Raw genomic sequence first — 26913 nt, forward strand, 5'->3', positions numbered from 1 at the left:
TCTACTCCGAGTGCAGTGTGTTGGAATTAAGTCTCTTCACAGGTTGAGCAATCTTTTTAGTTTTTTCCAAACAGAAACTCCCCAGTCAATCTTAAAGAGCCCCAGGGAAGGAGCTGATTCATGAAGGGTGAGTGTCTCAGCCACGGCATTAGCTCTCTGCATTTCAGCTAGACGGATAGAGGGAGGAGTTCAGAATGCATTGCCTAATGGAAGGAACATAATGTGAGTTGAAGCTTCGTTCCAGAGGTCCTGGCACCGGCACCTTCTGCTGGCATGGCCAGGTCCAGCCCTGTGGAGACAAACAGCTACCTTGACTTGGACTTGGAGCTGCTGCCCTCCTGAGAACACAACCTGGGTTTTCATTTTTAAAAAATGTTTTCCCAGCAATTGTCCCTCCAGGCGCCATGACAGTGCTCCCAGCAAGGCCCCAGTGAGCCTGATCCCCCATCCCTCAACTCCTGGCTGACTGCCTGTGGTGGGACATTGACAGTGGTCAAGATACAGCTGGAATTTGAAGCAAGTTTAGAAGCTTCAGTCCTGGGGCGCCTGGGTGCCTCAGTCATTAACATCTGCCTACGGCTCAGGTCATGATCCCATGGTCCTGGGATGGAACCCTAAAGCAGGCTCCCTACTCGGCAGGAAGCCTGCTTCTCTCTTTCCCCTCTGCCTGCTGCTCCCCCTGCTTGTACTCACTGTGTCAAATAAATAAATGAAAATTTTTTTAAAGATTTTATTTATTTATTTGACAGAGAGAGAGCACAAATAGGCAGAGAGGCAGGCAGAGAAAGAGGGAAGCAGGCTCCCTGCTGAGCAGAGAGCCCGACTCGGGACTCGATCCCAGGACCCTGAGATCATGACCTGAGCCGAAGGCAGCGGCTTAACCCACTGAGCCACCCAGGCGTCCCAATAAATGAAATCTTTAAAAGAAGAAGCTTCGGTCCTGATGATTAAAGACATCAGACAGATGTGTCTTTGCCAGGCTGAGTGCCTGACCGCTACCCAACGGGGCTGACCGGTGGAACAGTTACAGTAAGAATGGAGGTGAGAAATCAGTTAGCATCTGTCTCTGCCACCGCCTTTCCTAGGCCACCCATACCGGTCAGGAGTGAACATCACACGTGAAAGGGAACCCCCGATGAGCAGGTTCTGTCCGGGAGAGGCATTTATGGGCAATGTGTGACGATTGCAGCTCTCAGAATAAGGGAAGAGAAGACTGATGACGGAGACTTGGGGAAATACTGTCCTGGAGAGACCCATGCTTCATCCAGCAGAAGCAGCGCTGTCCGTAGTGGCCAGTAAAACATCAGGGAATGCAATGTACAGAATATTCAAGTTGGTTCTGTTGTTTCTGTGAGTTCTTGGTCTCCCAAGTCATGTCTATCCAAGCCTGAGAATACATCAGTTTAGAATATTAGTTCACTCAGCCTGGGAGTGTGCGCAGCCCCGAAGTGCTGGGGACTTGGCGCCTCCTGAGGGGCAACCGGTGGGGAAAGGCTGCTCCATCTGATCTGTGGGTGGACAGTTCCCGGAGGTGTTTGGTGCGTTCAACACACCACGCCGCTGGTGCCCATGACCCTGGTCAATCCTTTCCTTCCTGGTTTACCCTCCCCAGTCCTTCCTTCCTGTTCCTTGTGGGACCACTTCCAGATAAACTACCAAAAGGCTTTGATTTGGGGAGTGACTCCGACGAAGCATTTGGTACTAGAAGTGGCCTTAAAAAGCAGGACCTTCAAATGGGTCTTGAAAATGGGAGCAGTCATTGGCCGATGGCTGCGAAGTCCCTGTTGGTGGTGGCAGGTGGGTTGGCCACAAACTAGGCCATCGTATAGCGAGCGTCATCATTACCAAGACTTGCCTGCAGGGGGTTGGGATGAGGTCCAGGAGAGGAGGTGTTGGGTCATGTGAAAGCTCTACCACACGGACACATGGAGCCTGCAGTACTTGTAAGAGTTGTTTAGTCAACTGGCTTCTAGTAATGATGAAAGGTCTTTGGAAAAAAAAAAAAAATGAAACCACCAACTTGTGATGTGCTGTAAAAACCAGAAGGCCTTCACAGAACAGTTTAAAGAGACGGGCCTGCAGTTACTGGGTAGAATGTGCTGACATTTATCCCTTGGATTTGCTTGTGCCAGAGTGGCAAAGCCCCAGAGGAGATAAGCTGCCTCCTGGGCTGGTTTCCCCTGCCAAAGTCAGGGCTTTTGTCAGGAAAGAAAAGGACTCGGACCTGGGATAAAGATGGAATCTTTATCCCCGATATTCCCCTGAATGCTTTAAGCAGGCAGAAGCCCCAGTCCCCTCACTGAAGGAGAGTAGCCATTTCCTGAGAGAAGCACCAGACTGCTTCCGTGCAGAGACTGTACATGAGGCAGAGATGATATTTGCCAACCTTTGCCCCACCTTCCCTCAATGTTTCCAGACCAATGACTAGAGTCCTATTACAGCCCAGCCTGAGCTGGGAATTGTAGTCTCTGGTGTGGGAAGGAATAGATTCCTTATAGAAATAATTGCAAGACCCGACTTGGCATGGATCAGGGAAATAGGAGTGGGAGGGGACCATGGGGCCATGGACATAATTGTGACTGAAAAGGACCTTAAATGTCTTGGTAAGGAGATCTGAGTTTTCCTAACTCACTGCTGGGATAGCCCCTTGAAGTCGGGACCTGGCGATCACCTGAAGTAAAAGGAGGAGATACCAGAACTGAACACACAGAAAAAGTAACAACTCTTGGGGTGCCTACGGGGCTCAAGTGGGTTAAGTGTCTGTCTTCAGCTCAGGTCATGATCCCAGGGTCCTGGAATCGAGCCTGCTTGGTGGGGAGCCTGCTTTTCCTTCTGCCTCTGCTGCTCCCCCTTGTTGTGCTCTCTCTCCCTCAAATAAATAAATAATCTTAAAAAAAAAAAAAAGGCAACAACTCTTCTTAGCGATCCATAAGAGAAGTGAGGTCACAGAGCCAACCACTACTCCCCAAACTGGGGAGACCAACAAACAAATACAGAGTGCCACAAGTTACTGGGAACCCAACTGGGGAAGGGAAACCTGAATTCTAACTGGCAAATTGCTAGAGGGTCAATGTGGACGACTCTGAGAGTTAACACCTTCAGGGAGACCCAGCCATCAAGGGTCCCCCACACTGCTGTGAGTTTTCTCTCTAGGAGCTCAACCTGCTTCTCAGTGAACTTCAGAGAGAAATCCTCTCATGACTCTAGCAGGTGGCGGGAGGAGGAGGGGAGGAGCCATTTTGAAATACACAGAGCACCCCGTTCTTCACAAGGCCTGCCCTTGGGAGAAACTACTCAACCAGCACCTGCCTGACCTGGAGGAAGGGAGATACCCACCTCAAGCCCACTCTAGCCATCCTGTCCCACCTAGGGGTGTGTGTGTGAGGTGGAGAGTGTGGGGGGAGTCACATTCGGGGAGCTGAGATGCAATGTGAGGTTCTGGGGCACAGGTGCACTGAAAGACTTGGCCCTACCACAGATCACTTCCTCTCCCCCACACCTCATCAGCACCTTACTAAAGGCCTATGTACAGAAGTTCCTTTTACCCAGTATATTGTGCTTGGCCACAAAGTGTAACAAGTTATGAGGCACACTAAAAAAGCAAAAAACACACTTTGGAGAAAAAGCAAGCACCAGAAACCAGACCTGGCAGGGATACTGGAATTAACAGACTGGGAATTTAAAACTCAAATTAAACTCTGGTTAATATGTAAGGGCTCTAATGGATAAATTAGACAGCATGCAAGAACAGATGGGAAATGTGTAAGCATAGAGATGGAAATCCTACAAAAGAACCAAAAAGAATTGCTAGGGAGAAAAACACTAACAGAAATGAAGAATGCCTACGGGTTGACCAGTGGATTGCATGTGGCAGAGGAAATCCCAGAGCTTGAGGATCTATCAATAGCAACCACCCCAAATGAAAAGCAAAGGGAACCAAGACTGAGAAGCAGAACAGAATATGCAAGGATTGTGGGACAATGATAAAATGTGTACCATACGTATGATGGAAATTCCAGAAAAGGTGAGAAAGGAACAGTAGAAATATTTGAGATGATAATGACTGAAAATTTCTCCCAAATTAATGTCAGACACTAAATCAAAAATCCATCAGTCGACTGGGTACAATGGACATCTACAGACTACTTCATCAACAGCTGGATACAAACTTTTCTCAAGCTCACATGGAACATTCACCAACATAGACCACATTCTAGGCCATAAAACACACCTTAACAAATTTAAAAGAGCAGAAATCACACAATAGTTTGCTCTCAGATCACAACAGAATTAAACTAGAAGTCAGTTACAGAAGGATAGCTGGGAGATCCCCCAAATACTTAGAGATTAAACAACACACTTCTAAGTAACACCTAGGCCAAAGCAGATGTCTCAAGTGAAATTAGAAAATATTTTGAACTAAATGCGGGTCACCTGGGTGGCTCAATGGGTTAAAGCCTCTGCCTTTGGCTCAGGTCATGATCCCAGGGTCCTGGGATCGAGACCCACATCGAGCTCTCTGTTCGGTAGGGAGCCTGCTTCTCTTCCTCTCTCTGCCTGCCTCTCTGCCCACCTATGATCTCTGTCTGTCAAATATATAAATAAAATCTTTAAAAAAATATTTTGAACTAAATGAAGATGAGAACACAACTTATCAAAATTTGTGGGATGCAGCTAAAGCAGTGCCTCGAGGGAAAGTTATAGCAATGGAATGTGTATATTAGAAAAGAAGAAAGATCTGAAATCAGTCTGTGAAGCTTCCACCCTAGGAAACTAGAAAAGGAAAAACAAATTAAACCCAAAATAAGCAGAAGTAGAGAGATATCAAGAATGAGAGCAGAAAGCAATGGAATTGAAAACAGGAAATCAATAGAGAAAATCAATGAAACCAAAAGCTGGTTCTTTGAAAGAATCCCACAGAAGGGAGAGATCTTCAGAAGCCAGCAGGCTGTCACCAGCCATTTTCTTCCCTGGGGCCATTTGCCAATTCTAGTCATAGGCTGAGGATCAGATTTGGTGCACCTAGAAGGATCCCATGGGGGCAAAAGAGAAACCAGCAAAATGTCTGGCAAGATGGCGCAGGGCTAGGGGGATGATTTGGAAACTTCAGGATCCCTAAAGGCACAGCTGGGTTTACAGTTGTTGAGTTCTTGGGCTGTCTGGGGGAGACAGGGAGTTCTAGTAAGGCAGATAGAAATGTGTAGTATCCTATAGAGCTAATGGGGTTTTCTGTTTCTTGTGTGAGTTGTTAGAGTTGAAGACATCAGCTAAGTGCAGAACTGGGCTGAGCATGCCTAGTTTATCCATCACAAATGTGCAGATCAGGTCATGTCTTGGCCCTGGAGTGGAGGGGATAAAGGGGCTGAAGGAGGCCATTGAGCTATGAAGTCCATGTGGCTTCTCAGAGCAGTCTTCCCCCTCTTCCCACACTTTTACATGTTGCCCAGCTGCCTCATACATAGGATCTCCGTGTCTTCCTTGCAAAGATCCCATTGTGTAGGCAGGGTCGAGATTATTACCCCTCATCATGGATGGGGAATCTGGGTCTTGAATAACTTGCTCTAAAGGATGCAAATGCCAGGTGTCTGAGCTGGATTGGAAATCCAGGACTCCAGTTCTCTCTCCACGGGGACACTGCTCACCTTTAGGGACAGAACAAACAAGGAATGGGAACCCCGATGAGAGCCGAGAGTGGTATCTTGCCTCTCCCGCCATCCTATGCCCCAGGGCCTGGCATGCAAGGACAGAAGCAATACTTGTTGAATGAATGACAGCCCCAGACCAACACGCTTTGCAAAGGAACAAAGGACTTTCCTAATGAGGGTCACTGAGGCCAAGGTTGTGTGCCATTTGGCTTTGGCTTTGATTAAGGGCTGAGACTGCCTTTGCCATATTTGTTGGAGGTGTGTACCCAAGACACTCTTACCCTTGAGGAGAGTGTGGAAAGTTCTCTGCCTCCTCAGGCGGGCCACATTCCTGTTGACACTGGGCTAGCAGGACTAAAAGGAAACAGCTGTGCAGGGTGAGGGGACGGGGTGGGGCGTGGCTCCACGTTGGGCCAGAAGTTTGCATGTCATTTGGGCTGACATGGGTGGGGTGGCCAGAGATTGTTTTATATAACTCGGACTTCCAACAGCTTTGGAGAGAGAAAAAAAACAGAACGTGCTTAGAAACTGAAATATGCCTGTCAGAGCTCTCTTCTGATTTTTCTGCCTCTGGGTTTTGTCATTAAGACCATCTCCGTGCAGGAAAATTGGCACAAAAAGACTGACCCCTGGAACCCTCCTACTCTGTTGGTAGGAATGCAAGCTGGGGCAGCGATTCTGGAAAACAGTATGGAGTTTCCTCAAAAAGTTGAAAATAGAGCTACCCTATGACCCAGCAATCACACTACTGGGTATTTACCCCAAAGATACAAATGTAGTGATCCGAAGGGACACGTGCACCCGAATGTTTATAGCAGCAATGTCCACAACAGCCAAACTATTGAAAGAGCCCAGATGTCCATCCACAGATGAATGGATAAAGAAGATGTGGTGTATACATACAATGGAATAGTATACAGCTGTCAAAACCATGATATCCTGCCGTTTGCAATGACATGGATGGAACTAGAGGGTATTATGCTAAGCGAAATAAGTCAATCAGAGAAAGACAATTATCATATGATCTCACTGATATGTGGCATCTGATAAACAAGACAGAAGATCACAGGGGAAGGGAGGGAAAAATGAAACGAGACAAAACCAGAGAAGGAGACAAATCATAAGAGACTCTTAATCTCAGGAAACCAACTGAGGGTTGCTGGAGTGAAGGGGGTGGGAAGGATGGGGTGGCTGGGTGATGGACACTGGGGAGGGTATGTGCTGTGGTGAGTGCTGTGAATTGTGTAAGACTGATGAATCACAGACCTGTACCCCTGAAACAAATAATATGTTAATTAAGAAAAAAAAAAAAAAGACTGGGCCCCTGGGGGTGATATGTTCGTGCACGGACATGTCCAGGATGGAGGGGGGCGGTCACTAGTGAATGTTAGCACCCCACTCCTGGCTGAAACCACCCCCTACTTGCTGCTCCTCTGGCTGGCCGAGTCCTCACCGACAGGGCCAGCAGAGGGGAGCTTTCATTCTGGTAGGAGGAAATCCATGGATGCCACCAGGGCTGTGAGCAAGTGTGTTGCAAGTGTCCCCAGTGGTGGTCACTGCCCGGCTAGGGACAGTGGGCAGTGGAGAACGGGGAGCCAGACGTTTAATGGCTGGGAGCTCAGCATTGGCATGGTGGCTACGAAAAGCCCAGGAATCTCCGTCTTTTTGAATGGTGAGCATCTGATGGCAGGTAGACCCCTCGAGAACATGTCTCGTTCTGGAAGCTGTACCACCATGAGGTCCATCACGAGTGGACTCCTAGCTAAAGGTGATTTTCCAGAAGGATAAAAACGGTCCCGGAACCATATTGTAGAGGAACGCAGGAGAAAGAGGAGAAAGGAACACAGAAGGGGATCACAATGGCCAATTTCAGATGTCCGCCAGCCTCGTCCTGGGTTGCTCCCCGTCTCTCTGCTTGGGACTTGGCAACAGGCTGAGAGCCTCACGCGGGAGCCAGGCTGCTTTGCAGAGTGATGAGCTGCTCATCCAGGAGGGATTTAAGCAAGCACAGGGGGATGGCGGAGGGGGTCAATGGAAAGGAGCGTCCCACGCTCCGGGGTGGGCATACCCGACTGCAGCTTCTAACCTGCTTTTAAAAGACTCGGAGGCCGACAGACAGTGGGCCACATGCATTCTTTGAGGCCTCCCAAAGCCACTAAAAAATGAGATGCCAAAATTGGGTCACAAAAATAGTGATACATTTTAGAGACTTAAAGATATATTTATTTATTTCAGAGAGGGAGAGAGAGGCAGAGGGAGAACATGAGCGGGGGAGAAGGGCAGGGGGACTGAGAGAGAGAGAGAGAGAATCTCAAGCAGATTCCCTGCTGGGCACAGAGCCCAACTCAACAGGGGCCTCCATCTCTGGACCCTGAGATCATGACCTGAGCCCAAACCAAAAGTCGGATGCCCAAAGGGCAACGCCATTCACAGGACTGGACTCCCTTTTAAAAGGTCAGCCTGAGGATGCTGGTGATGGGTGCAAATTCGAAGTGTGTGATGAGCTTGTCCTCTCCCAGGACTGTCGGTATATCTCAGAGTCTGCAGAGACCCTCCTTGGGAGACATACCAAGCTTAAACCTGAGGAGGCCCCAAGCTAAAAGACAACCCCCCTGCCGTGATTTTACATAAATCATTTTTTAAAAAAGATTTTATTTATTTATTTGACAGTGAGAGAGAGAGAAAGCACAAGCAGGGGGAGTGGGAGAGGGAGAAGCAGACTCCCCACGGAGCAGGGAGCCCAGTGCAGGGCTCGATCCCAGGACCCTGGGATCATGACCTGAGCTGAAGGCAGAGGCTTAACCGACTGAGCCACCCAGGGACCCCTGCATAAGTTATTTTAACAGCATGGGTGACTCCCGGTTGCTTATAGAGGAGCTCTGTGTAGTGCGTGCACATACACACACACAGATGCACACATGAACGCACACACTCATACATGTACACAGGCACACACACGTACACACACCCGGGAAAAGCTGCAGGGTAAAAAATCCAGACACTGCTCACTACCTTCTAGAAGGCTCTCAACAAAAGCCCCCTTCCTGGACAACAGAAAGGTTACTTGCCAGGTTAAGCAGGGAAGAGTCCCGCTCCCCCAGTGAAGCTGTGATCCCACCTTGCTTGGGGGCTTGCGCGGGACAGGTGCTTCATGTGTCGCCGGTACCTCCCCGGGACGCCCCAGTCCAGCCCCACTCAGCTGTCAAAACACTCTCTCCACAGGGGGTCTGATCACAGCCCTCCCTGCTTGGTTCTTTTCTGGCCTCGATTCCCTCTGGTCTATGTCCAGAGTGTGTTAAGGTGGCTCGAGCATCCCTTTGCGATCGGCCCCGTCTGCCTCTCCAGCTTTCTTTCTTTCCCATCTCCAACCCCCATTCGTGTTTAGGATTGAGAATGTGGGGTGCCCATAGTTGGCTGCCCCATAGTTGAAACACACTCCTTCCATTTCCTTGGCACCCCAAGAGCCAAGGTGAGAAAACCAGGAAACCAAAGGAGTTAATGAAAGAAAAATAGAGCACGTTTTCTCTTGCCGTGTGTTGCCCCCCTCCGCCTGCTCCCCCACTGCCAGCACTAAAGAGCTGGGGGTGCTTGTTCTTGACCCAGATCCCTCCCCAAATCCAAGGGTGGGCTCGACAGAGGGTTCTACGGTGGGCTTCTTGGAAGAAAATCCCAAGTTACAGAGTACTGTATTTTCTTTGCGAACAATCCTATGCTCACGGAAAATTGGCAATTCCCGTGTCGAGAGCATTGGTCCCCCGAAACATTTGTGAGTAAGGCATAAGCGACTCAGTCGTCTGTGTGATGTTTCTTTGGTAGGAATCTCATGGACATGGTGGTGCATTCCCATCAGGAACTCGGGGGCTGCAGGCTTTCCACCTGCCCCGCGAGCCGGGATGCTTACTTGGGTCACTGGATGAAGTAGTGTCTGTCTGCTAGTCTTCTTTCCTTATTCTTTTTCTCTTTTTAAGGGAAAAGCGTTTTGTGTACAAGTTATCTGGATCTCTGAAGATACCCCATTCCTTGTCAGATAATCAGCATGTCCACTTACACCTGGGCGAGCTGCGGTTTCCTCCTTCACTGTTGCCATCACAGTTGCTGACCTTCGGGCCCTGGGAGCTCCCCCAAGCTGGCTCCGAGCGCTCCCGGCATGTCTCCGTCATCCCTTAAGCACTCACTTGCCTGCTTTCTGGCAAAACAACTTGTTCATTTTTGGCTTTCCCTGCCCGGGCCCTGGAATCGGGCCTCTCGCCCAGGTGCTCTGGTTCCTTTTCGCGGGAAGCTAAGTTGAGAAGCCAGTGCTTGGAGGCTAGGGGTGCTGGGGGCCTTGGAGGGGCTGCTGCTCCACGGCACTCCCAGTGACAGCTAGCGACCCGATGTGCACGTTTCCATCTAAACGCATGGGCTCATCTTTATGTGTTGAAGTCCACAGTCGCACAGCGATGGCTCTAATTGTTATCCTCCACCATGGGATATCCTCCACCATTCCAGTTTCCTGTCTCTCCGAATTGGCCCCTCCCTTCTCAGATGATGAGAAACAAATTTGCTGATTTGATGGATGAAGCCCTGTATGTAACCAACCTCTTATCCCGTCCATGCCCCTGCACCCGACCTCCCATGCAGGATGATCTCCTCCTCTCCTTGCTTGGGCCCCAGCTCTCCATGCAGGGTCCCTATCCCTGCTCCCTCCCCCACCATGCCCTTCTCCATTCTGTTGGGCCAGGATGGTCTTTTCTTTCTGCTCCACCCCGCCCCGTGGCTTCCCCCTCTCCCCCTGGGGTCACTCTGCTTCAGGATAGGATGGTGGAGAGACAGAAACATAAAGCAAGGAGAGGATTCCCTGGTATTTTTACCCAAAGATGCACCAAATGTATAAAGACAGAACCACAAAATTATCTATGCAGTCAGGCGCTGAGCCCCGGGTCACGGAGTGTACCTGTTTTGAGCTAATGCCGGAGAAGGGCGCACCTCTACTCCTGCCCAACGAAACTGCTCAAGAGATGTGTGCTCGGACAACAACTGTGTATATTTCAGAATTCTAGAAAACAGTGAGCCTGCTTTAGAAGGCAGGGCCAGATCACTGAGTGGGTGTTCCCCGGGCAGCCAGGCTCTCCCAGGCCTGCCTCTTTTGCAGGCTTTTCTTTCTTTCTTTCTTCTCTTTTTTTTCTTTGGCACACCACGCAGCCCCGTCTGGGAGGGTTTCCTGGACAGAGGTCCCCGTGGCTGCTGCCTTAAGACGTGCGGGCCGGGCGGTGGCTGCCACTCCTCTCCGGACCCAGGCCAAAGCAGGCAGCAGCCGCAGCCCCAGCCGGTGCAGCAGCATGGCGCTTTGGGGGGCCTACCTGCTCCTCTGCCTCTTCTCGATCCTGACCCAGGTCACCGCTGAGCAGCCAACCCCCAAGGTCAAGAAGGCTGCAAATGTCAAGAAAGGTAAGGAGGGGGATAGGGCTCCTCCCCATCTTCCAAGGGTGATCACCCTCTTTGTCACGGCTTCTTATGTTCCTTCCTTCATTTTCCTTCTTGATAAGTCCAGGGAACTTTTGTGAACTACCCCTGGACCCTGGGCAAATTCTTCAGTATCGGGGCTGTTGTCAGACTTTTAAGGATCCCTGACTCTTAGAATGAGACAGAGCCTTCCAGATCTTCTAAACCGACACCCACTCCCCCCACCTCCACCCTCCTATATGTTAAAGAAATCAAACCTGGGGTATGGCAATGCCAATGGGCTCTGCTTTGTAATCTCCAAACCTGGGGTTACTCCACTATAAAATGGGGATGGTGGCATTTGCCGAAAGAAAGCCATCTGGTTAGGATTTAACGCTATAAAGCCCAGTGCTTGGCCCCTATGATCTACTTCATGCATAGGGAAAAAAAGGACCCAGTTAATTCTCCGTGGGATAGCGTATCACTCAGCCTTGAGAAAACAAAAATGTGGGAACCCAAACTAGGATGCCAGGAGCAGGTTTGCACGCCCTCCGTTGCCTCTGGGTTTGGGGTGTCCTTGGGTTGCCTTGACTGCTGCAGGGCCTGCCCTTGGAGGCCTGCGCGCCTGTGGTGAGGTCACCCCAGGCTGTGTTGAGACAACATTAGCGAAACACCATGGCAATGAACCGGCCTGTCACCCCCACAGGGCTCTGAGGCTCCGAGAGAGAGTTCCAGGGGATGAGAATGTGGATTTAGGCAGCGAAAGGGGCGGCTAGAGCCAAGAGCCTGGAAGAGGCAAGGCGAGGGGCTGTGGGCCATCCTCAGTCCGCTCTCAGCCTCCTCTGTAGATGCACAGCTGCCTGTTGGCTATGGACTAGTGGAATGTGGAAAGGTCCCTCGGGACACCAGAGACACCTCCCCCCCACCCAGGGCTGTGACAGAGAACGGAGCAGATGTGTGGATGACAGATAATGACCTCCAAGGTTCAGTTTATGAAGTTAAGAACAGAAAGTTCAAAACAGAATGGATACCATGCCGACTTTATTTTGAAATGTGGGTTTATATACAAATACACATTTCCTTTTGTTTATTTATTTTTAAGGTTTTATTTATTTATTTGAAAGAGAGAGACACAGCGAGAGAGGGAACACAAGCAGGGGGAGTGGAAGAGGGAAAAGCAGGCTTCCCGCTGAGCAGAGAGCCCGATGCAAGGCTTGATCCCAGGATTCTGGGATCATGACCGGAGCCGAAGGTAGATGCTTAAGGACTGAGCCACCCAGGCGCCCCCACATTTCCTTTTATATGAGTCGGATTTTTTCTGGAAGGATCCACAAGAGTTAGTGACAGTAGATTACCTCTGGGATGAAAAACTGGGGAGGTGAAGGCAATATCAGTCAGAAAGGAGACTGGAATGTTTTGAACTGTTTGGGTTTCTAAAAAGGTATATGCAGGTATTACCTCCTGCAAAATTTTCATGAAAAAGCAAAGAGTCAATATCATGCACGACGGTGTCCATGAGCATTAGCTAAAATTACCACCCAGGGATGGTCTTCTAAAGGAGGCGCAGTTCCAAAGGCAGATAATAGAATTTTTAAATGCGGAAAATAGTTGCTAATGTCTCAACTCCCAGAGATGTAGTATTTAGTTATTCCATCATGCAAATCATGTATCATATGAGAAAGGAGAAATCCAGACCAGAAAACGACTTGGTCCTTTCTGGCGCCGTCACATGCAAACCTGGCCCCAGGGGGTCTCCACGGAGGGGGCGCCCGGAGGCCTGCAGGACCGCTGATGACACTGGTGGAATGTTCTGTCCAGCCCTGGCCTCTTGCGGGAACTCGCTTCGGTGTGCTCTGACTCACCTGGTTTGCTTCCTTCCACCAACAAATGCTTCCAGAGCGCTTTTCCGCAGAGGCGCCGATATATGGGCCGAGCACCCTAGGGAAGGGTCACCACCCTGCTCGTTAAGGTGCAAATCGGCCCAGGAACTTTGGTGGCTCTCACTTGGGTGCCAGCACCATCTGGGAATCTGTTACAGTCCAGGAGCCTGGGCGCCCCACCCCTGGAGATGCTGCATCTGGGGGTCGGGGAATGGGGCAGCATCTGCCTTTTCCACAAATGTCCAGTGATTCCAAGGAGCCACCAGGATTGAGAATCCCAGAAACAAACTAGCTGTAGGTGCCGTGTGCAAAAGTGGGGGAGGGAGTCCAGAGGAGGAAGCAACATGTTGCCTGGGACGGGGTTGGGGGGGATGAGCAGATAGGGGAGGCTGGCAAAGGGAAGAGAGGATGGCTGTGTGGCAAGTTCCCTCCTTCCCCGGCCTCCAGGGTCAGGGGAGAGCCCTGGGTGCTTATGGGAGCTCATCTGCTCCCGGGTGGGAGGTGTCTCCCTAGCCAGCTGTATGAGGTCAGCTGGGGGTAATGCGTGCCGGGAAGGCTCAGGTGGCTGGAGCTCTAGTGGCCGTGTGGCCACACCTGGCAGGGAGGCTCAAGTGGGCAGGATGGCTGTAGGGGACTCACAGGCCCTCAGAACAGGGACTGGGGGACCTGGAGGGTGTCCATTTCAATCAAAGTCATCAGGAATCTGAGGCTCAAAACCGGAGAGGGGTAGCACAGGGCCTCCTGATTCCTCGCCCAGAGCTGTAGACATTCCCTACTCCTACACCTTCCTCGGGTGGAGCACTGTTGGTGCTTTCCTCCTTGACCAGTTCCTGGAGGGCCCCTTGCACCCACGGGCACCTGGGTGCAAATTACAAAGGTACCCCTCTGAGCTGCCAAAGTATAGAAAGGCACCCCTTTCTATACTTTGCATAGCCAGGGCAAGGCTAGGGACTATACATGAGCCCCCACTAGGCCCCTCAGCTGAGTGCCTTTGTGCAGTATCCAATCTGCATCACCTCACTTGGCACCCTGTGCTGATACATTATGTGACTGGTACAGAGCTGCGATGAACTTGCCAAGACAGAGGCCCAGCACAAGGCACACATAACCCTGTCAGGCTACTTTGCCAGCCCTAAAACCTCCCCTTTTTTTCCCCCCCTTGCTCATCCGGGTGCTATTTTTCTCATATTTGGTAAATTACATCACCACTAATTTCTGTACATACAAGTATGTTTCTTGCTCGCATTTGCTTCCTGTGATTCCCGAGATGCAAAAGCATCTTATGGATGGACAAAAGCTCTGACTTCATCGCTCATGACCTTGGACTCCATGCCGGCACAGCTAAATGGACCACGGAAGCGCTTCCCCACCTTCTACCCCAAGCCACACAGCCTTTTCTGAAGCCCCTGGGATTTCAGTAAGACAGGGGTCCACCCACAGAGCCCTCCACGCACACGCACACACACACACAGACACTTCCCACCTTCCCCTGCTGGCTCCTGCACAACCAGCTCCCAACAGGCCTTTATACTCAGGATGGCTCACGTTAGGACTCTGGTCCTGGGCTGTCACAAGGGGGTGTGGGAGATCAAGCCCAGAACCATATGTGCCCTGGGTTCAGCCAGCCCTGCCCCCTGCTGGCTCTGTGCTCTTCATCTGGCTCTGGTTTCCTGTTTGTGAAGCAGGACTCTGGGAGAGATGCTTACATGGGTCACAGGGTCTGTTGTGAGCCAAGTGCTGCTCACGTGCTTTCTCACTCTTAGTCTCTATCTTCTTCAGAGTCCCCTAAGGTGGGGCCACTATCATCCCCTTTCACAGATGAGCAACTTGCCCCAGGTTACTCACATCCTCGAGACCTCAGCGTCCTTGCACACGTGCACCTGTTCCGCCACGCCACGCCACACCCCAGGCTGGAGCGCATGCCCTGCTGGTCCGCGTGCCGTTGCTCCAGCCTTGGGAGGTGAACTTGGCAGGTCTCAAGGGCATCTGGTTCTGCTTCCTATGCTTTGCTCTCCTCTGGAGCTGGGAGGTGGTTGGGGATGCCCCCCTCCCCGGCCCCTGCCAATCCCAACTCCAAACGACCCCCGGCCACACTCCTCAACAAACCACGGGTCTCTCTTGAATCGGAGCTGGTGAAGGGTGGGCTTCCGGGCAGGTGGAGAATGACAAGGGATTCCTCAGACTACCATCAGCGGGGACTGGGAGAAAGCAGTGCAAAGTATCAAGGTCTAGGGCCCTCCTTTCCCTCGTCCCCCTTGTGGTCGATAGGGCGAGGGCTTCTCCCAGCCCGTCCTTGCCCTGCCCCCATCTCTCACTGCCTTCTTCACGGCTTTGTGATTGTCTCCATCCTAGACGCTGTGACCCCGAAGATGTTTGAGGAGCTCAAAAACCAGCTGGACAACCTGGCCCAGGAGGTGGCGCTGTTGAAGGAGCAGCAGGCCCTGCAGACAGGTGAACGTAGACGTGGGGGGGCAGGTGGGGGGTGGGGAGGGGAGCGTAGCCGAGAAGGGCTCAGGCAAGGACAGCCAGGCACGTGCCTTGAAGTCTCCAGCCAGGACCGGGGCCCCAGCTGTCAGGCCAGCCCTGTAGGCCAGGAAACTGGGTCCAGGGAGCCCCCTTCTCCACCTGCTCCTCTCGGGCCGATCCCCCGACACATGTGCCTATGGGAATGTTCTCGAAGGACAAAAAGCCTCCCCATTACCGCCCATCGGAAGTGTGGCCCCAGGAGCGCTCTGTGGAACAGGGATAGCAGCCTTCCTCATGAGCCCCCAGAGGACCCTCCACTCAGCCCGTCCCCCACAGCCCTAAGGGACACCTTAGCGTCACCGCGTTTGTTGGTGTTGCCGCTCTTCATCATCCTAAGTATGTCAAGGCAGGGTTTATCCTACCCATTTGAAGTGGGGGAAACCGAGGCACAGAGAGGTCATGTTCCTCGCCCACGCTCACCTGGCTGGTTAGTAGGTGAGGATCTGGATGGGAGCAGCCTGCCCGGTGCGCCGCTGGGTGTGAGGAAAGGTGGGTTTGGGGCTTCCTGGCTCTGAGCTCATCATACAAGCAAGGGTGGACACAGGCACACAGCGGCAGAGCCTGGGGGCAAGGTCGGGTCCCCTCCCGGGCCATCTCATCTCTCTCTCTCTCCCCATCATGTTCCTTTCATAGCGTCTCGATCTCACCTTCTCCTTTGTAAGTGTGCTCTGGGGACCACAGAGAATACAGACTAACAGTAGTAGGTAACGCTCACATGTGAGCGCCTAGCACTGCTCCAAGTGCTCTATGTACAGAAAATCCCTGCAGGGGGCTTATTACTATAACCCGCCTCCATTTCCCACCAAAACCTGGAGTGTCTTGCTAACAGCGGGAAGGAACTTAGCTCTGCTATGCTGCCTTTCCAGTTATCATCTGGATTGCCCCTTCTTGGGCAATCTACAAATCTCCCTGTGGTCGCAGCTACCCTCTCACCTGATGCTTCTCTGATAGCATGTCCCTAACCTTGGGTCCTCTAATCCCCTTGTGCCTCCTCAGAGACTTCCAGATCCTTCTCACTGGGCAGTTTGCACCCACTTCCTCCCACCCAGGTCTCTCCTTTCAGCATGCACACTGACCAGCTTTCTGTCCCTCTAAAGTGCCACAATCTGTCCTTCCCACCACAGGGCCTTTGTACCTGCTGTTCTGGCAGCCTGTGTTGCTCCCCCAATATCCACCTACTATGTGGCATCCCTGTCTGAGAACTCTGTAATCCCTCATCTCAGTCAGACTCCTCAGTTATAACTCTCACAAAATGATGTTCCTTCCTTCATCGTATTTATTGCAGTTTGTAATGATCTATTCATTTGCTGATTTAAGTCTGCCTCCCCCACTAGATGGTAAGCCCCAGGAACAAAGGGGCCATGTTTGATTGCCTTGTCTCTTCCACCACCTTGCCTACCATTGTGCCTGCCACATATCAACACTCAGGAAATTGTTGTTGAACATGTGATTTTGTACAACCTGCTTAACATAGCAGGTAGGGTGAAGGGGCTCTAGAAGGGAAGAGTCTACCATGCTTTGGCTTCCAGTAAACAGAACACCTAACAGTAGCTTAAACAAAAATTGAGTCTGAGAGTGGGTAGCTGTAAGGTTTTGTTCAGAAACTTTGCCTCATGGTGCCAAAATGGCTGCCCCAGCTCCAGGCATCCTGCTGGTATTCAAGGCAAGATGTAGGAGAAAAGGTGGCCCAGCTATTTCTCAGGAGAGTGAAGGTCTTCCATTCCCACCTTATTGATCAGAGCTCTATCATATGACCACCTGTAGCTTCGATGCAAGAAGGAAGCTTTTCCAGCCTCTGTAGTGGAGGCAGACAAGGGAGAAGGGGGTGGAGAATGGATGTTGCTTGGGTTGACCAACAGTGTCTGCCCCAGAGGGAAATTTAGAAGCACAGTGCCATTCTGGGTGACAGTCTCCTCGCCTGTAGAGTGGAAGGTGTAGGGGGAGATTACTGGGGTAGCTCTAACATCTCTCATGTCTAACCTTTGTGCTTGGCCAAAGTCCATATAACCTAGCCGGCACTAGCCCCCTGAGGTGAGGTGATGAGGTGGGGACTTCCTGGCGTGAAGTTCCCACCCCCTCCCCCATGTCTGCCGATTCCCTGGAGGTTCATAGCCTCCTGGGCTGACAGGGCTCCTCAGAATTCCCCTGCCTTGAGCAGAGCTGATCCTGTCTCTACACTGGCACCCTCCCCCACTCCAGGCACTGGATGTGGTGCCCAGGGAAGGGCGGTGACCTTGAGCTAGGGGCTGTCGTCTGGCACGGGGATCCCGGCTCTGCCTCAGTGTCCATCACAGCACTAGCCTGGGGTGGGTATGGGCTGTCCAGGGCAGACAACTGGGTCGCAGAGGCGGGGACTGCAGGAGGGTGGACCGGGCCCTGGGGGTTGGCCTGGGGCTGGGGACCCTGGAGACCTTGGCTGATTGCCGTCTCTTCCCCCTCTCTTCCCCCTCGCAGTCTGCCTGAAGGGTACCAAGGTGCACAGGAAATGCTTTCTGGCCTTCACCCAGGCCAAGACCTTCCACGAGGCGAGCGAGGACTGCATCTCGCGCGGGGGCACGCTGGGCACCCCGCAGACGGGCTCCGAGAACGACGCCCTGTACGAGTACCTGCGCCAGAGCGTGGGCGCCGAGGCCGAGATCTGGCTGGGTCTCAACGACATGGCGTCCGAGGGTGTCTGGGTGGACATGACCGGCGGCCACATCGCCTACAAGAACTGGGAGACGGAGATCACCGCGCAGCCCGACGGCGGCAAGGTCGAGAACTGCGCCGCCCTGGCCGGCGCGGCCAACGGCAAGTGGTTCGACAAGCGCTGCCGCGACAAGCTGCCCTACATCTGCCAGTTCGCCATCGTGTAGCCGCCCGGCCGGCAGGGGAGGGGGAAGGGAAGGGGGCGGGGGGTGGCGGGGGCCGAGCAGCCCCGATCCCAGCTCGGCCCGCACCCCGCCCGCGCTCACGCAAATAAAGCTGGTGCCGCTGGGCCGCGAGTGGCTGCGCCTGTGCTGGGCCGGCGGGGCCCAGAGCTCCGGGGAGGAGGAAGGGAGGAGTGGAGGAGAGAGTGGAGGAGGGGATGGAAGGAGAAGGGGGAGGGGGAGGAGGGGCGGAAGAGGTGGAGGGGAGCATAGGGAGGGGGAAATGGAAGAGGTGGAGAAGAGAGGAGGAGGGGGGGGAGGAAGGAGGAGGAGGAGGAGAGAGGAGAGGGAAAGGGAGCTGGACACACACTTCACACCACCGACTGATTCTCAGCAGGAGGACAGAAAACAGAGAACCCCTGACAGCTGCTGTCTTTTTCCTTTGTATAACTTCTTATCATCGCAGAATTTCCAACTTACAGAAAAGTTGCAAGAATTCCTGATACCCTTCACCCAGATCTTCCAAATATGAACATTTCCCCCTATTTGCTTTATCCTTTTATTACCCCCGCCCCCAGCCATTTGACAGTAAATTGCAGTCATGATTGCCCCTTTACCCCAAAATGCTTCAGTGTATTTACTTGCGAGAGCAAGGGCATTTTCTTCCATAGGCACTATTGTCAAAGTGGGGAAATTGACATCAACACAGTAATTGTCAAAGTCACAGCCCTGATTCCCATGTCCAGGTCTCCTTTTGTAAACTCCACCTCCACGTGCTGGAATCCAGTGTTCCCTCCCCAACTCCAGGGAAGGGGTGACACCCTCATTCCCAACCCCTCCTGTTGTGTGGATCCATTTCTGGGATGCACTGATATCTGAGTCCTGCTGGGGGCTGAGGGGTGGGGATAGGAGCAGAGGCCATCTGTGGGAGAATTTGCATCCCCATCCGCCCCCAGCACACCCTGGGGGTTGGTCTAGGAGCCCCATAGGACCATTGCCAACACTGCCTGAATAGTGTGTCCCCTCCTTCCTACTCCGTGGGAAGAGCTCCGTGCTAGCAATAACGGCTACCTCTTGTTGAGCTCACCAGAATGCAGAAACTTCCAGTATGTTGTTTTATTAAAATCTTATCCACCCAGGGCAAGATGTGTTATTATCCCCATTTTGTAGGAAAGGAAGCTGAGACTCAGGGAAGTTAAGCGACTTCCCTCGAGGTCACACAGCTAGTAAGTGGCAGAGCCTCGATTTTACCCCAGCACTGATCCCAAGGACCTTGCTTGGGGTTTCCACCACCACTGTGATGCTTGCCTCATGTACTGGAGCTTTCCTGAAATAAAACATTGGAAAAGTGGCCTGGTGACCTCAGGAGGCTCCTGGCCATCTTGTGGCATGCCCTGGGTAGTGACACCTCCTACAGGAAGTCTTCCTTGTCCCATCAGCCGTGGTATCACTCCACCATCTGCGCCTTTTTCTCCCTGGTCTTTTTTTAGTGTGTCTTGCCTTTAGTAATAAATTGATGACAGTTTGATTCGATCCGTGACCTTGAGGTGGGCTCAGGGAGGTCGCTTACCGTGAAATGTGTCAGGCAGTCTGCTGGGCTTTGTCCCAGAAAGCCTCTCATGTAATCCAATAATTATGGGAAGAAGTAGAAAGATCCACGTGAGTTGCAGAAACAGGCTCAGAGGGAGCCTGGGTGGCTCAGTTGGCTGAGTGACTGCCTTTGGCTCAGGTCATGATCCTGGAGTCCTGGGATGGACTCCTGCATCAAGCTCCCAGCTCCTTGGGGAGTCTGCTTTCCCCTTTGACCTTCTCCCCTCTCTTGCTAAGTAAATAAATAAGATCTTAAAGAAAGAAAGAAATAAGCTCAGAAGGCTGATGCAATTTGTTTAAGACAACTCAGAGGCAAAGCTGAGACAAATCTAGGTCTTGCCACCCTCAGTTTGGGTACCCCCCCCCCCCGCAGGTATAATCTAGCTGGATGCAGGTGACCATGGCTTTTTGAAAGTTCCTGAAGTGGGCGGCTTCCCGCAAGAGGGCACCGTGCCTCTGCGGGAGAACAAAGGTCCCGGTGGAGAAGTGCCAAGGCGGTGGCTCGCGGGCAGGCAGCGAGCACTTCCCGCTTTCAGCAGCAGGGGACAGTATGGGCCAGAGAATCGTTAGGCATCGCTAATCGGCCGCGGATGGTCTGGCTCTTCCGTTTGGAACAGAGACCAGTGGCCTGCAAACTTGGGGTACCCCTGTCCTGGGATCTTGTTTTTATTTTAGCCTTTGACACTTTGTTCCTCATGGATTTACTCGCACTCATTTTTATTTTTAAACATCTCACGTTCAATTATTATTTATCACGATTACTGAGATTGTTTTCATTTCTGTATTTTTAAATTTTTTTCATGCTTCCTTAAATTTTGTAGCCCAGGCAAGTGCTTTACACAGTGCTTCACTCACCTCACTGGTCCTGGCCCTGGCTCCGAGGTACCAACTTTGGAGAAGTTTCCAAACCAATGTAAGCAACGATAGGAAGCCGGATTCTAGAGGTTCAACTTCTCCCGGAAAGATTGTCTCTTCATATTCTCCTGGAACTAATGTGGAGGCCTCTTTCATAATCAAATCAAATCAAATAAACCTTTTTAAAGAAGAAGGGGCAGGGGCGCCTGGGTCGCTCAGTGGGTTAAAGCCTCTCCCTCCCCCCCTCTGCCTGCCTCTCTGCCTACTCGTGATTTCTGTCTGCCAAATAAATAAATAAATAAAATCTTAAAAAAAAAAAAAAAGAAGAAGGGGCAAATGGTAGGTAACAAGCAGTTTGTAGTTGTAGCATGGAGGTACTGCAGACCCAAAGCTTGACCGTGGGAGGGAACAAAGGCTTGGAACCAGAATTAAGTCATTTTGGAAAAAGAAATGACGATTCGTTCATCTGGTTCCCAAAAACTTGCTCCTGTGGGTCTTTCAATGGGAGAAGCATGTTTTCTATTGAGCAGCTGGGTCAGGCCCTAGTTCCCGTTTCAACAAATTCCTAGTTCCTAAGCACAGTGGTCTCAGCCTTACTTTTGGGTCAGTCGTCTCCCAGGGCAGCCCTCTTCTTCAAGCGCCCAGATCTAGAAGGTTGTGACACTCCAGGTGTTTTCTGCCTGCCCTTGTCTGGATGGTAGAATAAGTCATTGCTAGGCTGGAGGCAGAAGACACAGGGCATATCTTGGCGGACCCTGGCTGCATGCTGTGAAGCTTCCTTTTTCACTCCCCTGGAGAGTTAGTCACACACTGTATCAGTTATGGTCTTGGCAGGAAGCAGACTCCAACTCGGTTCAAAGGGTTCTAAGGACTATAGGCAGCCCTCACTTTGCACGGTTCTGATATAGGTGAATTTCAATTATTGTTAATTTCAATGATTTTAAATGATGCCAGACCCCCAACAAGATGGTTACAATTTCAGTGACACTGGTATATTAACTGCGAGCAAGTGTGTACAGCCTCAGTTGCAAAGGTACAGTTGGACTGCTAGCTCTTCCATCCAGGAATCACTAGGTGAACAGCAGACACGCAATGTGATTGGTGGCCAGCCATATCACCTCTTTCCAAGACAGCGGGTGACTGGCCTCTGCACACGGGTTAATCCATTTATGCACAGACAGCAAAGCCAGCAGTTGTGGTGCCTCCTGGTCTCCCACCGATGAACTCGGGGGACATTTTACAAAGATGGGTAACAAACAGGGAACTGGCCAATAACGATGAAAATGCGGCAAATCAATGAAACATGAAATTTGAATATAGGTGGGGAGTTAGGAACAGGCAAGGCGCTGTTCCAACTCCTCCTGGCAAGACTTTTCCAAAGAAATACTTTCTCAATGTCTGCAATGTTTCAAATTAGTGTATTTAGTATTGGTACTACTTTTCCTCTTATCAACAGTAAAAGGGTTTTAATGTTTTCACAAACCTTTTGAAAGGCCAGTCGAAATTTTCCCCATGGATCATTAAGGTTATTTTGCATAGTTGCAGCTTGCTTGGTCCTTTTTACAGTCCCCAAAACCATGGTGAGGACACCTATATTTAGAGAGATATGGGGGCGCCTGTGTGGCTCAGTTGGTTAAGCATGTGCCTTCGGCTCAGGTTGTGATCCCGGTGGTCCTGGGATCGAGCACCCGTATGGGCTCCTTGCTCCGTGGGGAGCCAGCTTTTTTCTCCCCCTCTGCCTCTCCCCCTGCTTGGACTCTCTTGTTCTCTTTCAAATAGATAAAATCTTTTTTTAAAAATAAAAGATATGGGCGTTCTCAGCAAGTGAGCAAGGGATAGCGGGCATTTAGAAGCTCGCCACAGCAGGGAGCACTCTGTAGGGGAGGACTGTCGGTGGGGTGGGGGGCGCAAATGGTGATAGGGGAGCCTCACAGCGGAAACACATGAGGAGAGAGCTCTGTGCAGAGGGACACAGCCACAGACAGAGAATGCAGCCCAGCGCACAAAGAGGGACTGGGAGAAATACCCAAACACCTGTCTCTTTGCCCCTCTCCCCCAGCTTGACAGGTGCTTCCTTCCCAGTGGGTAAACCCAGCTGAAAGGCAGCTAGCGGTGGGTATGGGTCCGGGCCATGCAGTGTAGTCAGACTCCCGCTGCAACTGACAGGGCAGAGGTGGGCGGAGCCCGGATGGGGGCTGAAGTACACTAACACACGTTGACATTTTTATGTCCATGCCCTGCAGTCGGAGGGCAAAGTCACCTGGATCTCTGGGGCTAAGTGCTAGCACATTCCCTTAATAAAGACTAAGTGAACACACATCGGAATGTGGGGTTCCATTCTCCCAATGGCAAGGTTCCTAAGAACTGCTGACCCCTGGAGTTTCCCTGGTGCTGCTTGTCCTATTGGCTGGGACAAAAAATACAAACACTTGGGGTCAACCAGGAGGAGAAAAAGCGAACTCCATGTTTTCCAGCCAGTGTTCACATGAAAAACTTCTAGTGAGAGTCCCCCAGACTTGGTTGATTTTCAGCAAGATGGGCTGGGCAAGTTTCAAATTCCATTCTAAATGCAACTGACAGAATGTCAGGGCGGGCGTGGGTACGTCTCAGATGTTACAGCATATAAAACATATGGCTTGGGATCAAGGGCTCAGGCATTTTACTTTCTGCCATGAGTGTCCGTAACTTATATAAGGCGTCTCACATGCTTTAGTTACACCTTTGGAAATCTTTTAAGGGTCTGGGAACTTCATTAAACAAAACTTGTTATTGAAATAGAAAGCAAGCGCTGGTTGGCTTTCAGCAGGTTGCTCTTGCTCTGTTGCGCAGTCTCCTGGTAGGTCTCTGGCTGTCTGCAGCTCTATTGTCTGAGCCTGATTCTGGGGGGCGGGGGGGACACCTCCATCCAGGAGGTCCTGGACCCTGGGGTCTCCCCACGAAGCCCATGTTGCTGGCTTCCTTGCAAGAGGGTGAAGAGGACAGGGCAGTTTCTCAGCCTTAGCACTACTGACATCTGGGGCCGGATAACCCTTTGCTGTGGGGGCCGTTCTGTGCATTGCTGGACATCAGCATCCCTGACACCCACCCACTAGATGTCTGCAGGGCTGGTTCCAGCTGCGACAGCCCAGACGGCCACAGACGTTGCTGCGTGTCCTTTGCGGGGGGCAAAATCACCCTCTCCCCACCACGGAGAGGCGAGGAAGCAGTGAGAGAAGAGGGTCCCAGCGAAGCTCTCACAGAAAAGAACCATGCAGAGGCGCCTGGGTGGCTCAGTGGGTTAAAGCCTCTGCCTTCAGCTCAGGTCATGATCCCAGGGTCCTGGGATCGAGCCCCCCCCCCCCCCAATCCGGCTCTCTGCTCAGCAGGGAGCCTACTTCCTCCCTTCTCTCTCTCTGCCTGCCTCTCTGCCTACTTGTGATCTGTCTGTCAAATAAATAAATAAAATCTTTAACAAAAAAAAAAAAAAAGAACCATGCAAAAGATAGCTGAGCTGTATCCTATTTGTCTGATGCTCCAAATTCAGGGTCTTAAAAACCGTATTTCCCAAGCCCATATTCAGCACACGTGACTTCACGGACGGTTTTAAAGTAAACACTCTTCTGTGAGTTTATTTCTTCACCTTCTTCACCAGTAGTGCACAGGTTGCGTCACATTTGCTTAGCCACCCCCCCCACCCCTTGCCCCCTTTTATCCTCACGGCATCTCCCTCAATAAAGCTGTTGCATGTCTAATCCCATCTTGGCCCCTGCTTTTAGGAGGATTTAAACTGGGTTCCATTTTGACTTGGGGATGCTGCCAACTGAGGCCAGGTATCCCCTGGCCGCCTCTGGGCAATGACTGAGCAGGGCAGGGGCACGGCAGGGTCCCGGTACCACATGGTTCCCACCCAATGATGACTTGGGGACTCCTTTAATGCGGAAGTTCAGCCTCGGGAGACCCCAGCGGCCTGGCCAAGATTTTCTCAGAACTGCACTGCAGCCTGTGGCCTGTGGTTCTTCCCCCTCCGTCCTCCTCTCCCTCTCTGCTTAAGCAGGAAGGCTGGGCTTAGATGTCAGAAGGCTCCCCCTGCCTGTTCCTGCTCCCTCAAATCCTTGATCCCTCACAGGTGTTTCCCCAAATAACCCTCTTGCATGTCTAATCCCATTTTGCTGTCTGTTCCTCAGAGGATCAGACAAGTAATGGATTCCCTTCACTACAAAAATTGATTTGTATAAACCCAGATCGTTTGTAGCAAAACTATATCCCAGGTAATCGAATAGTTATAATACAAGTATTATAACTGGATGTACCAGAAAATTGGGTTGTATGATCACGCTACCTCGGTTTCCTAAGGGAGTGGATTGTATTTCTAAGTGAGGATTATCTGTACTAAGAATGACCACTTCTTATTGCCTTTCCCACCTCTTTACTGAGACTTTCCTTCAGTAACTCAGAAATCACCTGCTCAGCAATCGTATCCTAATCCCTCCCACCCTGCTTCCTGCCCCACCCCTGCCAACATGGCTTTGGAATCCCATTCTATCCAGAAAGAGGAAGAGAACCCTGGATCTGTACAGGTGACAGAGATATGGATATTTTAAGCTAAGCTGCTATTCCCTCCCCAGTCTACCTCCCACAAATCTCTCTCCTTATTCTCATCCATCCGTTCTTCCTCTTCCAGTGGGGTGATCGTTATCCCACCATGAAGATATGAGACTAGGAGAGAAGGTTGCAAGTTGAGGGTCAAGGCTTTGCCTTTGCAGTGAGAAAGACAAAACAGTCCATGGCAGCAGGCTCGGACCAGCCAGGGGCTCACAGCTAGACTGTGAAGTTCTGCTGCGGAACAGAGCCAATCTCACAGATCCCAAAGTCTGACAATACAGGACCATTCCATGGTCATGTCTGAGGGCAGACAAAATCATGGCCACTGTGTAAACCATAAAAACCAACACTCCCCAATCATAGAATTGATCCTGCTTCCTTGAAACTGCCCCCACAGTACCTAACACAAGTCCTATTGTAAGTCCTTTGTAACACCTTTGGACTGAGATGTCCCTGGACTCATAGAGACAGGTACGCAGTCTCCCTCATTGCAACAAATCAGTAAATCCAACTTTGTTCCTGGTGGTCTTTGTCTATGGACAGAGACAGGTGGTCCACATGTGGCCGGGTCCTGGCCTGTCCTGGGACTTCAGCTCCCGGACCTGTTTCCAAGGTGCTGGATCCATCCTGTGAAAGAAAGAGAGAAGAAACTGAAGGCAAGACAATGACAAAAAAAAAAAAAAAAAAAAAAAAAAAAAGAAAGAAAAAAAAAAAAGGTTTCATACACACAGCTGAGGTATAGATGAATTTCCTGACTCCGGTTCCAATTCTAACTAGTGGCTCTGTGGCCTTGAACAATTCATACAAAACTGGAGCTCCACGTGTCCCTCGCTGACCCGCAAAGTCAGTCTTAAACAAGTCAAGGATGAGAACAAGCTAGGCCCAATGGCCAACATACGAAAAGCGCTTGCTTGTGGCTGGGAGGAACTGGCAGGGTGAGGGAAAGGTGGAAGGTACAGAGAACATGATGGGGAAAGTCGGATCGTCTCAGGGAGAGAGAAGAGCTAAGAACATCAGAGGGAAACAGAGCTGCACATGGAACCTTGGAGACAGAGAAAAGGGGAGGCCAAGTTCATCCGCGCTGGGAATCCTCTGCCCTTGAAGTATCACTCAGCCAAGGGAAAATAGACGTGGGGAGGAAATGGTGTGGGGCTCGCAAGATTGGGCAGAGCAGCACCCAGGGAGGGGTCAGGGAGAAGAGGAGAGGGACATCTGCCCCTGGGAATGGAGTTCAAAGTCCACCTCTGAGTGCAAGCTGAAGCGCGAGCCCCAGATGGGCAAGCGTTCCCCTTACCTTTATGTGTCAGAAGGAAGCTAGACTCCAGAGCAGATGCGTGCCGCCCAGCCTCACAGCAGCCTTTATCGTATTCTCCCCAAGACTCCACCTTGGGTTCTCCGAGCAGCCACCAATTTAGAAAATGCACAGGCCTTTCAAGAGAAACAACAGATCAGTAATGAGGGTGGCCTTCCAGAGACTCAAGAGGCCAAAATTAACAGTCCAACTTCCAACGAGTGATGGGAAGCCTTTAGGAAAACATGCTTTTAAGGACGAAGGAGACAAAAGGG

At 51.3% G+C, this 26913-nt stretch overlaps 1 protein-coding gene across 1 annotated transcript; it reads left to right on the plus strand.

The window, feature by feature from the left end:
* The first annotated feature begins 10716 nt into the window (after positions 1-10716).
* On the plus strand, positions 10717-18935 carry CLEC3B (C-type lectin domain family 3 member B). Its single transcript, XM_080831603.1, has 3 exons — positions 10717-11072; positions 15299-15397; positions 17927-18935. The coding sequence occupies exons 1-3, from the start codon at positions 10964-10966 to the stop codon at positions 18325-18327; spliced, it is 609 nt and encodes a 202-aa protein (XP_080687729.1). The 5' UTR covers positions 10717-10963; the 3' UTR covers positions 18328-18935.
* Positions 18936-26913: the final 7978 nt, after the last annotated feature.

This window comes from Martes martes, assembly GCF_963455335.1.
Source record: "Martes martes genome assembly, contig: scaffold_126, whole genome shotgun sequence".
Classification (NCBI taxonomy): domain Eukaryota; kingdom Metazoa; phylum Chordata; class Mammalia; order Carnivora; family Mustelidae; genus Martes; species Martes martes.